The sequence below is a fragment of the Erinaceus europaeus genome, chromosome 2 (genome assembly GCF_950295315.1).
Source record: "Erinaceus europaeus chromosome 2, mEriEur2.1, whole genome shotgun sequence".
Lineage (NCBI taxonomy): Eukaryota > Metazoa > Chordata > Mammalia > Eulipotyphla > Erinaceidae > Erinaceus > Erinaceus europaeus.
Window position 1 is genome coordinate 96505481 of NC_080163.1, and position 13267 is coordinate 96518747.

General features: G+C 43.3%; 1 protein-coding gene and 1 long non-coding RNA gene across 4 annotated transcripts in view; one reads left to right on the top strand and one right to left on the bottom strand.

Moving 5' to 3' along the window:
* Window positions 1-6988: 6988 nt before the first annotated feature.
* On the bottom strand, window positions 6989-11589 carry LOC132536485 (uncharacterized). Its single transcript, XR_009548042.1, has 3 exons — window positions 11477-11589; window positions 9816-9886; window positions 6989-7302 (listed from the first exon to the last, which is right to left on the bottom strand). It is a non-coding gene; the product is annotated as an uncharacterized LOC132536485 (long non-coding RNA).
* GALNT7 (polypeptide N-acetylgalactosaminyltransferase 7) overlaps window positions 11344-13267 on the top strand; it is a 178081-nt gene continuing 176157 nt past the window's right edge. For 2 of the 3 annotated variants that reach the window (XM_007523010.2, XM_060184402.1), the window contains exon 1: window positions 11345-11574. In XM_007523010.2, coding sequence (XP_007523072.1) covers window positions 11449-11574 — 126 coding nt within the window. In that variant the 5' untranslated portion in view covers window positions 11345-11448. Of the gene's footprint in view, window positions 11575-13267 lie in introns of all 3 variants that reach the window. The other variant, XM_016188106.2, reaches the window with a different exon arrangement.

Sequence of the window (13267 nt, forward strand, 5' to 3'; positions counted from 1 at the left end):
ATCCCTTCTATTTGAAGTTGTCTTCTCTTACATGGCCATTTGGTTAGTTCCTACATGCTTTCAGTTCTTATTCAGATATTATCTTTTTTTTTTCATTGCCAAAGAAGCATTTGGTATCACTGCTACCAGGCAGACTTAAAAATTCTTTCTCTTCTAGACAGAGAGAGGGGAGGGAAAGGAAGAAAGGAAAGGGACCCATGGCAACACTCACTGTCTCATGAAGCTAGCCCTAGTGCCCTTCTATGGAGTTCAAGTCCAGCACCCTCCAACCCACCCCTGGTCCCCCTCTGCTAAGGTGTGAGGTGTATGTGAGGTTTCTCCCAGCTTTGACCTAGCACGTTATGATTGGGCCCTCCTCAATGGCTATCGGACAGGCCATGGCTGGTGCGCCGCTATGTTACATCGCTGGGGAGCCAGAGACGATCCGAACTGCCCCTGTGGCTACAGACAGACTATGACCCACATAGTCAACGACTGCCACCTCTCCAGATTCAAAGGAGGTCTCGAAACTTTACATCAGGCTCAACCTGATGCTGTTGACTGGCTACGGAAGAAGGGCAAACGCTAGAAGAAGAAAGAGGTTTCTCCATAGGTGTTAAGAGAATTAACTTTAGTTCTTTGTTGCCTTGGGGATGGAGACCTTTGGGGGTCCTAGTTTTTGAGGCTCTATTAGACTAGCTAGAAGAGCTTTACTGGGTGAGCCATCTCCTGGCTCTCAGAGATTAACTTTTTAAACAGATCTTCTCAGACTATATTTATTTATTTATTCATTTATTTATTTATTTTAGATAGAGACATATAGTAAAAAGACAGAGAGATGGGGAGGGAAAGAAACCACTGCTAAACTTTCCTTCAATGCAGTGATGGGTAGGCTGAAACCTGGGTCACACACATAACAAAGCAGCACACTATCCAACTGAACTATTTCTCCAGGCCTTCAACCTATTTTAAACTAAAATCCTCCCTCATTCCCTTCCAGCATTTCAAATCCCAATCCCTGCATCCTCACCATAACATTTATTTTCTAGTATGTTATCCAAATAAATAAGTTAATCTGTGCAAGCTCTTAGAGCAATATGTGTGTACTGTTGATGGTGGTGATCCTGACAGATTGGAGGTTGCAGGTTCAGTACCTGGCACTGCCAGAAGCCAGACCCAAGCAATGCAAGGATAACAATAATAATTAACACATCTCCGAAATATGGTAGAAATTTGGGCATAATTTGCAATGCTTTCTGGATTCTACCCTAGTGGTACAGAAACTTTCATTCTGGATAACTGGGGACCCTCACTAAGGAGACATGGCTCTTCCTTCCTGAGAACTGAAGGAACTTTCTGGTTTCCAACTGTTAGGCAGCTAGCCTAGCTCTAGAATCTCAGAGCAAATGGATTTATACCCCTTCTTCCATACTTGACTGCTGAAAGAACTATATGTTTGTGTGATTGTAAGATTGTCTTCCCACCAACATATATACAATTGACTTAGGTCATAAAGTGAAACCTGACCACAGAAAGGTGGTAGTTAGCACTTCGATATCTGAACCAGATAGTATACACTGCTTGACACATAAGGAATACACCAATTTATTTGATAATAAAATAATTTGCACATCTTGTTTATATAAGGCTCTATAAAAATAGGGGCTTCTGCTCTTTTAGATTACAATTATATAGCTCATTATCTAGAACAATGACTTACATGGGATAAACAAACATTGAATAAATAGAAATGTCTATAAATATGCAGTAAATGATCATAGAAACAATACAATTCGGGGAGTCGGGCTGTAGCACAGAGGATTAAGCGCAGGTGGCGCAAAGCACAAGGACCGGCATAAGGATCCCGGTTCGAACCCCGGCTCCCCACCTGCAGGGGAGTCGCTTCACAGGCGGTGAAGCAGGTCTGCAGGTGTCTATCTTTCTCTGCCCCTCTCTGTCTTCCCCTCCTCTCTCCATTTCTCTCTGTCCTATCCAACAACGACGACAACAACAACAATAACTACAACAATAAAACAAGGGCAACAAAAGGGAATAAATAAATAAAAATAAAAATAAAAAAAAATTACCCTAAAAAAAAAAAAAAGAAATGATATAATTCATTATAAATCACTTTATACTTTCTGAGAAATAGAGACTGACCCTTGAGATCAAGTCCTCAAAGAGCATTCTCCAAAAAAAAAAAATACAATTATAATTTAAATTTTACAACTTTTTGCAATATGCCAATAGGTACATTTATCCAATAGCATTTTGAGCTCCCTTGAAAAGCAGTATTCTTAGCTCACATTTCCCTGGTGTGGTTTTCCAAATCATCATTTAACATTGGCACATTTTCAAATCAAGAGAAAATGTATTTGTTTGCCGTTCAGTTTTTAGAAAATAGCTTTATTAAAAAAAAAAAGATGACTTTTCCAGGCATCAACAAGATACAGTATGATATAACTGAATATACAAGGCTTAGAGTGACCGATATCTGTTCTCTGTCCAGCCTCTAATTTTTTGCACCATTAAAGATAATTTCTCCACAATCTGTATTACAGTTTCTTTAGTTGCATGCAACCTTATCTCAAAAAATTATCTAGGCATGGTTCATTGCTAAAAACAAACCGATAATATGTATAAGTAATAAAAATATTCAGAAGTTGATGAAAAGCACCTCTTCATGATTCTTTATCATGTGCCTTTTAGACTGTACAGTTTGCCATGGACAAACATGGAATGACTCCTCCTCCTGGCCAATTTATTTCCATATCCCTCCAGATACCCTGTTTATCCAGTTATGCCCATTGTGGCAAGAGACACAACAAAATATGTTGCCCACAACCTCACATTCTTTATTGTGGAACCTGTTATTTTATTTTTTTTAATTTAATTTTTTAAAATGTTTATTCTTTTTTTGTTGCCCTTATTGTTTTAGTTATTATTGTTGTTATGTCATTATTGTTGGATAGGACAGAAAGAAATGGAGAGAGGAGGGGAAGACAGAGAGGGGGAGAGAAAGAGAGACACCTGCACAGCTTGTGAAGTGACTCCCCTGCAGGTGGTCAGCAGGGAACTCGAACTGGGATCCTTATACCGGTCCTTGTGCTTTGCACCACCTGCGCTTAACCAGCTGCACTACCACCCGACTCCCGGAAGCTGTTACTTTTAAGACAAACTAGCCTGTGCTTTGGTAATCCTAATAATCTCTCAAAGCATAATTTTGCTGCCACAGGGGGTAGAACAGAAAGAAGTTATGTCATTAAGCCAGATATTAGTGTTTTTCAGAAAACTGAGAAATTTCACACATTTATCAACAACCATATGTACTCTTTACTGTAAACCATCCCCCCCCCCAAAAAAAAGACAAGGAAGCAATCTCCTTTTCCTCCCCCAGGCCATATGTAAAAAAGGAGCTATCTGGCTAGACTCTAATGTCTAATTATCCTTCAAGTGCTATAATTTCATGAAATGTATTCAATAGGTAAGAAAGTCATTGAGGAAAAAGATACATGTTCTCACAGACTGTGGCTGAATGAGTCTTAAAAATAAAATATGTCAATGAGTTTCCAGAAGTCCTACTAGACTTTTGCATCAATAAGCAGATAGGCAGTTTTCAACAGCTATTAGTTTGTTACCTAGGAATTAAAAAAAAATGTAGAATAGTGTCCCCTCCTTTCCCAGCCTTAAGGACAAAGTCAACTACCCATAAAAATCTATGAAGATATCACCTTTTAAGAACTGCTACTTCAAAATTATTAAAGCTTGAGAAAAAAGTATGTTTCTAATTACATTATCAACTATATAAAGACAATGAATTAATAAAGATTAGGGTAAGCTAAAGAACTTCATCCCTGGGATAGAGTGGGAACAATGTGTGTAGCATAAGGAAGTTTCAGTTCCTAAGATTTTTATTGTTTAGTGACACATTTTTTTATTCACTATAATAAGATGGAGTTGCAACCTGGGAGTTAGCTCCATGGATAAAATACTGGAGTCTCAAGCATAATGTCTTAAGTTCAACTGTCTGCATGATGTTCTGGTTCTCTCTCTTCCTCATGAGCAAGTAGACCTTTTTTTTTTTTTAAGTCCAGACATTGTTAAATTACATTAATTGTTACAAATATATTTTTAACTGAGTTGCTTATACTAATGGACCACATCTAGAAGCCTTTTGTAATATGTTTGAGGAGATAAGCCCAAGCACATATTAATAGAGAAGTAGGTACAGATTACAGAGAGGTAGGTAGAGAAACTATCCTAAATAATTCAGGAACTAGAGGCTAGATAGGGAATAGAAATCTGGTGATTCTAAACCTCTTATATTCCAACTATGTTATGATAACTCCTATTGGTGCTCAAAAATTTCACCTGTGGTTTATAGTTATTTTCTAACTGAAGCAACTATATTTTTCTTTATGTAAATATATACAATATACCTTCTTTTTATATTTATTTTTCCTTCTGTTGCCCTTTTTATTGTTTTAGTTATTATTGTTGTTATTGATGTCTTTGTTGTTAGATAGGACAGAGAGAAATGGAGAGAGGAGGGGTAGACAGAGAGGAGAAAAAGATAAGACATCTGCAGACCTGGGGCGACTCTCCTGCAGGTGAGTCTCCTGCAGGCTCTCCTGCAGGAGCCAGGGGCTCAAACCAGGATCCTTAGGCCAGTCCTTGCGCTTTGCGCCACGTGCGCTTAACCCATTGTGTTACTGCCTGACTCCCTACAATATACCTTCTATTGTGCAATGCCCTCAAACTTCTCTATGCTTAAAATACAAAATAAACATATGAAATAATGAAGATAAGGAATATACTTCCTTTCATTCACTCTCAAAACACTTGGGTGCCAGTCACCATGGAACTTTAGAAATTCAATGCCAAAGGAAAAATGAATAAGTTCTTTGTACTTGAGAAACTCATTCTCCAGTCTGGCTAGGTGGACAGCATGCTGGCTATCAAAAGACTTTCATGCCTAAGCTCCAAATAGCAGGTTCAGTTCTTGGCACCACCACCAGCCAGAACCAAACAGTACTCTGGTAAAAAGAAAAGGAACTCAGTCTACCTAAAACGTGTAATCACTGTTTCTCCCCTCAAAAAAGTAATCTTAAAAAAAAAAAAAAAAGCTCAGTCTAACAGGGGCAACAAATCACTGAAATAAGCAATTACAGAATTGAGTTCTGTATATTATGGCAGTGTACACAGTGTCCTATGTGCACGGAGCAACAATTCCTATGCAGGAAATGAGGACTGAAGATGATCAGAGGCTTTTGAAAGAACTGCTACATAAGATGAAACCTTAAAGATGATATGAATTTCAGTGGATGGCATTTTGTGCCAAAAGTCAGTGTGTCCCAGTTTAAAGAACATCCACAAGACTTAAGAGTGAGAGAATTTAGCCTACTCCAGCAATGGAGGAAGAGTTGATGCAAGTAGGAAAAAAGTAACCGACCAAGCATGAGGCTATGGCATCAAGTTGAGGCAAGTTCACAAAGGTGTTTATAATAAATTGCAAAGTTTGGTCTTAATTCCAAGAGTAATGGGAAACCACTAGAGAGATTCCAAACAGGAGTGTTAAGAGATGAAATTTGTCTCAGTCACCTTCTAAATAAATAGTTAAACCAGAAGAGCACTTCCGAATTATGGGAATCTGAAAATAGTCCAGAATGACGTAGAGGTAGTCTTCTACAGTGTTCTATCCAAGAGGCTTTTAAATAAGTGTTTTTGCTTTCAAAACATTGTAGGAAACCATTAGTCTCATCAAATGGAAGTCTTAGTGACTTTTATTCCAGATGAGTACAACTCAGGAGTTACCCATCTCTTAATCTATGACAGAAATAGTAATTCACGTTAAAAAAAAAAAGACAGAGAAAAGCATTTGACTGTAATCTATCCACTTATAAGTCTCATTGTACCTTAACATCTCAGGATGATCTCAGGATTTCAGTACTGGAAGTGATGTTAAAATATCACTTGATTCAACTCCATTTTATAAATGAAATCAGTAGAGTATTCCTTTGCAAGATGATAAAAGATCTGAATTCATCAATAAAAATGAAGTCTTCAAGAGATTTAGGCATGTTAACTGCATTACTATAAATGATACATGAAAAAGCCAGTTTCTGACTCAAATGTTTGATTCTGTGATGTTGTTCAGCCTCCAATATGGCTTCCAATGACCTCTGCCTTTTTGTATTGACATGTTTGTTGGATCATATTGGACTAGACTTTCTCTTGCACAGATCTTTTATTGTGGAGGAAACTGTTGTGACTAGCAGCTCTAGGGACAAGCTCATGACAAGGAATTATGTCTTTCACTAACAGTTGGTGAGGAGCTTATTAGGCCTGCCTGTTGCTCTTGTGTAAGAAGTTGAAGGCAGAGTCCAGACCCAGTTCACAGCTTGGCAACAACCTCTAAAGAAGGCCTGAGCCAGAACCACTCAGCTAAGACACTTGTAGATTCTTGACCCTCAGAAATTATGTAGAAAAAAAAATTAAATTCCAAATTTCAGTGTAATTTGCCATGTAGTAAGAAATAATTATTAAACACTACACATAATTAATATTAAGAAATTTAAACTATAAGAATCTAAATATTCTTTTTAAAATTATAAAGTACACTCTTATCTTAAAAACACTACCAGAACTTTTTTTTTTTTTTGTAAAAGAGGTGATTAAGTGGTTTTCAGAACACATAATAGAGTTGTATTGTTATATGGAAATGTTATGCGTGTACAAACTATTGTATTTACTGTCAAATGTAAAACATTAATTCCCTAATAAAGAAATTTTTTTAAAAAGAACACATAATAGAAAATTTAACTGGTAATTTATAGATCATTGATTAGATTTTACTCAACTTCTTGGCAATAAGTTAAAATAGATAATATATAGTAGATAATCACCTATGGCTACATGTTCTTACCTTAATACAACTTAAGTTATTTCTATTTTTTGGGGAGAGGGGAAAGCAAGGATTAAGACAGACACAAAATGTTTCCTTTTTAAAAATTGATTTACAATATTTCAAGATCTTACCAGTTTAGGCTCTTCTCTCCTTCTCCCTCCCCCTTTTCTCCTCCCCTCACCCCTGTCACTGCACCTACCACTCAAGTTTTGTCCTTGGAAGAACCCCCAGGTAAGCAGGAACAGCAGTTGATATAGCCCCAATCCTTCTTTTAAATTTCATTTCCAGTTTTATAGTCTCAGTCCAATTATCCATTCAGTATTCCACCAGGAATATTTATGGAACCCTTTCTACACAGGAGACACAGAGGTATAATGATGAACTAGATATGGGTCTACACTTGTGTACCTTTTTGCCTGGGAATGGAAAAAAGAAATTAAGCAATTATAACACAGTGACAATTACCGGAGAAGTAGAGGGTTCAATGAAAGAACATGACACACAGTAAATCCTCTCTTAATGTCTTTGCTAGATTCTTGGAAATTTTGACATTGTAAAATGAAACATAATAATGTAAATCTTCCAATATAGTTTTGTTCAACACAGACCCTGTTTCTTTTTGTTTCATCTTTATTATTTTACTTATTTTTTCCCTCACCTTCTTTTTTGAGGAGCTGGGTCCCCACACTTGCCTGATTCCACTGCTCCTGGAATAACTTTTTTTCATACAGTGAGAGAAAGGCAGAGAGAGACACCACAGAATCATAACATCTTTGTACTGTGATGATCTCATGCAGTTCTACGCTTGAAACTTTTGTATGCATGGCAAGATATGCACTCTTCCCAGTGAGACATTTCTCCAGTCTCAGTACATGTATATTCTTTTTAAAAATATTTATTTATTATCGGATAGAGATAGAAACAAATTGGGGGGGGATGGAGAAACAGGGAGAGACAGACACCTGCAGCCCTCCTTCAGCACTTGTGAAACTCCCCCCCCCCCCCCCCCCCGCAGGTAGGGACCAGAGGTTTGACATGAATATTCTATTTTTATTACTATTACTGGTGGGATTAATGGTTTACTGTAAATGCAGTTGTTGGTACATGTATAAAATTTCTCAGTTTTCTGCAAACCACTCTCACCATCAAGTCTCAGCAGCTTTATATTGATGTTGAGGACTTAGCCTAGTTTATATAGCTGGAGAGGGACACAGTGATGAGGAGGGGTTTAAAAACCTAAGGAAAACTTTCTGTTAAGGCTTTGTGTTGGGCAAAGAGAATTCCCCAGGCAAAGGCCTGATAGAAAAGGGAGTTCAAGATCTATTCTGCAACTCTAAAGTTCAGTTTGACAACTGTGTGACTAAGGTAGCTGTGGTGAAAGCAGAAGAGCTGGGGAAGAATTAAGTCCTAACAAATCTTTAGGCCCTAAAAATTTGCATCCTGTATGAGAACACTTGGATTAGAAGACTAGGAGAGTCTAGCAAGGAGTATACAGGTGCTGGAAAGAATTCTCAGATTCAGAAGAAGTACCTTGAATCACCTCTCTTTTGCCAGTATCCCTGACTCTGATTATGGTCTTTACTGTTTCTCATTGAGCCTGAGTTAGGCAACCAAGTTCTTTAGCATAACAATTTCCTTTTCTTTTCTTTTCTTTCTTTCTTCTTTCTTTCTTTCAAAAAGGAGACATTAACAAAACCATAGGACAAGAGGGGTACAACTCCACACAATTCCCACTACCAGATCTCCGTATCGCACCCCCTCCCCAGCATAAAAATTTCTACCATACAACTGTAGCAGTTATTTTAAAAATTAAATCCATATGCAACTGAGCTCATTCCATCACTTACCTGTATGCTTATATATTTACTTGACCTCCATTATTCCTTTTGATAATATTGTAAGCATTATAGTCAATATCTGGCAGATAAGAATCTTAAGTTTGCAAATGTTAAGTGACTGACCCTAATTTAAGCTTTAAGTATAGCAACTCCTATTCTAAATGAAGTTCTGTCAACTTTACAGTGGTTGCTTCAGAGCATAAGCTGCAAACAATATGTATTTTAGGTTTCTTTTAAACATCACGAGAAACATACAACTTTCATCCATTTTTAATTCTGTGCCCCCCCAAGACATGTATGTGAAAAACTAAAGGTGTGTGTGTGTGTGTGTGTGTGTGTGTGTGTGTGTGTGTGTGTGAGAGAGAGACAGAATCTCCTCAGACTGCTGATTGGGCCAAAGAATTGTCCCAATCACATTTGTTCTAAGTAACAAGTTAATGTGCCCATAACATTAGATATCAAAATTCCTATCAGTAATAAAAAAAAACTGTCTCCTCAGTGGAAGTAAAAGTACAAATGAAAGGTCTAATTATTCCTGGTGGCCTTCAGCTGCTGATTTCAGATGGACTTGTTCCTTCATGTGATCAGAGTAAGATCCCTTGAAGATCCAGGCCAGCCTCTGTCCATGGAACTTTCCACTGTGCAAAGGAGTCCTCACTACAGAACAGTTCAAGTTGTATCCACAAATGATCTAATCTCTAAATAACTCTTTCCGCAAGCATGTCATCCTTTCACTGTTTCTCTCACGGTGGGGCACAGATTACCGGGGTGTTTTTTAACCCAATATTGAACTGAGTCATCACTCGGGAGAGGTATACTGGCTTTCTACCTTATTCAGCAGGTTCATACTTTACCAGTTAAATACTTCAAGGGCTTTTCACCCCCAAAAAAGCCTCCCTGTAAGAAAAGGGGGTCTTTTTAGACCTCCAAAACCATAGGTCTCCCTCTACTAAAAGCTACTGGTTTTAAACACTGAAGCGCTTGTTAAAAATGCTTTAGGGAAATATGTATTTAGTACCTGATACCCCCCACATTAGAATTATAACCAGTTATTTACCCAATCATGAATGCATCTACGTTTCATCATCTACCTTTATATTACTTCTGATGTTTTGTGGAAATTTTGAAATGATGGCATCTACAGAATTCTCCCACCATACTCCTGTAACTCAAACAGGGAAATACAGAAGTTAGTGTAGTACAATTCTTTATCTTGATAAATCAAATTCTGTTTCATTTTAAAGATATAAATAGCCAGGGTTTAGCTGTTTTAATATATTTGATGAGACAATATTAGGAAAAGGGTTCAATTTTTACCACCCAAAAAATCTAGGCTATGTTTTTTAAATATATAAACATACATATAGTTCAACTTAAATTAGGCAACTTAAGGTATGGTACACTGATACTCTTGTTGATATGGTAAAGTGACTGACATCATTGTGAGATATGGGTACACATATTACTTCTTTAGGGTAAAACATTTGTCAGTATCCTAATTTAGGTCTCTTTGGCACTAAAGACGTCTGAGGAACAGAAATCAAGGAATCTCCATCAACAGAAATCAAGGAATTTCTATCAAGTGAGCAAAAAAAAAAAAAAAATCGGATTTTAAGGAGAGTTGAACACGGTTACAGAAAAACAAAACAAAACAAACCCTGAAATCTTTGCATCTATGAGTCCAGACAAACCAGTCCAAGAACGCGGCTGATACTGAGTCCTAGCTTAAGATGGGCCATCCTCTAATTAGCGCAAGAGAAAGTGAAATACAAGCTCTCCAAGTGCGCTCCTCCAGTGTGGTGACAAGGTGCACATCTTGCCTGGGTCTTTCGGTTACAAATCCACCTCCTACTGGAGACGTTCGGGTGTGTGTGTGGGGGGGGGGGGGAAGAAGGAGCAAGCACAATCAATAGGAAAAACCCCTCCTAGCTATAAATCAGCCACGTGGAGCTGCAGCTGCCGCAGCAATAACCCTGACTTCCTGGTTTGCCTCCTGCAAAACTAACGGGGGGGGGGGGGGGTCGTGTGTGTGTGTGTGTGTGTGTGTGTTGTGGGGGAGGGAGGAGGAAGGGGGGAGGTCCTGTCCCGCTGGGGCAGTGGGGGGAGCTCGATCCAGCCGGGAGGGCAGGGGGCGTTAAGGACAAGGTTACGGTCCACGTTTCTAATAAAAGTTTTGGGAATCCGGCAGCTTTAGGAGCCGAGCCTTGGGGCAAACAAGGCTAGGAACTAGAGCTGGGGAAAAGTCTAAGTTATTGGGGATCCAGGAGGAGACAAGGACGGAGGGGAGAAAGAGGAGGGAGAGGGGGAGACTGCGGATCTGGATCTGGATCTGGATCTGGGAGCGGGGCCGGGGAGAGAGAGTAGAAGGGCAGCTCCGGGCGAGCGAGGCGCGCGGGTCCCCGGGACGGGGCTCTGCGGAAGCTGCGGGAGGGGCGGGTACGGCGGCGGCGGCCGGCCGCGCCGGCGGCGGAGGGAAGGGCCCCGGGGAGGCAGAGCTGAGGGGAGTTCCGGGTCTGGGGCGCCAAGGGCCGGCGGCCGCGGGAGCGCGGGGGTGGGGGGGGGGAGGAGGAGGAGGAGGAGGAGGGGAGCCGGGGGGGGGGGAGGAGGAGGAGGAGGAGGAGGGGAGCCGGTGGAGGGGGGAGGAGGGAGCGAGGGGAGAGCAGTGGTGGTGGTGGTGGCGGCGGCGGCTGCGCCGGGCTGTGTATCTCTCGCCGCCGGAGGAAGATGAGGTTGAAGATCGGCTTCATCTTACGCAGTTTGCTGGTGGTGGGCAGCTTCCTGGGGCTGGTCGTCCTCTGGTCCTCCCTGTCCCCGCGGCCCGACGAGCCGAGCCCGCTGAGCCGGATGAGGGTGAGTGACCCGCCCGCCCCCCTCAGGCGGCAGCGACCGTCAACTTGTTTTGTGGACGCGTGAGAGCGAGTGTGAGCGCGGCGGCCGGCCGCGGGGGGCGGCGGGGACCCGGGGGCTCCGCAGGTGGCGGCGCGACTCGGGTCGGAGGGGACGCCGAACCCCGCGCCCTCGGTGCCCGTCGCCGGCCGGCCCGCCCCTTCGCCGCCTCTTCCTCCCGCGCTTCCCCGCCCAGGGCTCCGCCGGCGACTCCCGCGCTGCTGCTGCTGCTGTTGCCGCCGCCGCAGCGGCTGCGGGGCGGAGGGCGGGGCGCCCGGGCTGCGGGAGCGGGGGTTAAGGGGGGCGGTGGGTGGTGTGTGTGCGGGGTGGGGGGACGCACCCCGACTCCTCAGTGTTGGCACCGCGGCCGCGGCGGCGGCTCGGGGGGCGCCGGGTTGCTTGAGGCTGCGGCCTGTGGCGCGTGCAGGCCCGAGAGGAGGCGAGATGCTGCCGTGGCCGCCGCTCCGGACCGGGCCCTCGCTCCAGCCTCCCGTCCGCCCACCCTCCCGATGCCCGTCCCGGGTGTGCTCGCCACCCCGGGGTTCCCCCCCCCCCCCCGTGTCCACCCGCGGGAGAGTGGAAGGGAGATGGCGCCCCGCCTCCGGCTCTTCCAGAGAGCGCCGCCTCCTCCTCAGTCTGGGGGCCCGTCCGGGGCGCGGGGGGAGGCCTCGGCCCCTCTGGCCTCCCGCGGTTGCGGGAGGAGCGCTCGGCCCCGGCCGGGGCGGAGAGGCGTCCCCTCCCTCCCAACTCGCTGCTGCTGCTTCCCCGGCGCCTCCGGGAGCCCTTGACCCCGAGCGCCCCCACCTGCTCGCTCAGGGTCGTCGCTGCCCGGGGGGCTGGTCCCTTTTGCCCGGGCTGCTCGGGCCCAGGAAAACTTAAGTTGTGCCAGTGCCACTCGGCGCCCTTCTTTCTCCTCCTCAGGGCTCTGCCCAACCGATCGCGGGGTTGCGGGGCTCCCCCGGCAGTGCCTCCAGGTTACACACTGGGCGCCCGGGGCAGCTGTGACACTCCCCTCAGTGTTAAGGGTTTAGGCAGGGCATAGTTTTCTGTGTTTCCCCGGAGCTGCCCAGGAAAAGGGGCCACATCAACTGAGACTTCCCTGACCCAGAAGGTTGGCTGGTGTGGCGCTACCCTCCCCTCCTCACTCTAGCAACCAATCCCCCCAGATGGACTGCTGCACCCTCTCTCTGCATCCCTTGTATAGCCAGCAGCTCTTGGGGGTGAGGAAGGGGCCTGAGAAGTTCAGGGCCACTGAGCAGCCAAAGAGACCCCTGAGTAGTAGCGTGTTTTTGCACATATAATCTGCATTGCCTCTGTGTGCACTCTCCTTGATTAACTTTTCCTTCTGCAAAGCTACTATCAGAAAGTTTGAAGGATGGAGAATTCAGGGCGAGAGTTCCTTCTCAGTTCTTGCTCAAGTGGGCGGGCCACTGTTGGAAGTCTTAACTGTAGTGGAATCTCTTTTCTAATATCCAGGTGGATTCCCAACAAAGTCATCTAGAAGAAAAATAACAGAAAGTACCAGAATTTCCTGCTTGATTTGTTTGTGGTTGAATTCAAGTCCCTCATCTGTCAGTGAGTGAAGATGGCCTTTTTATGATTTTGCTTTCTTAATGACTTACTGACAGGTTAACTGAATACTGTGAAAGAGAGAATT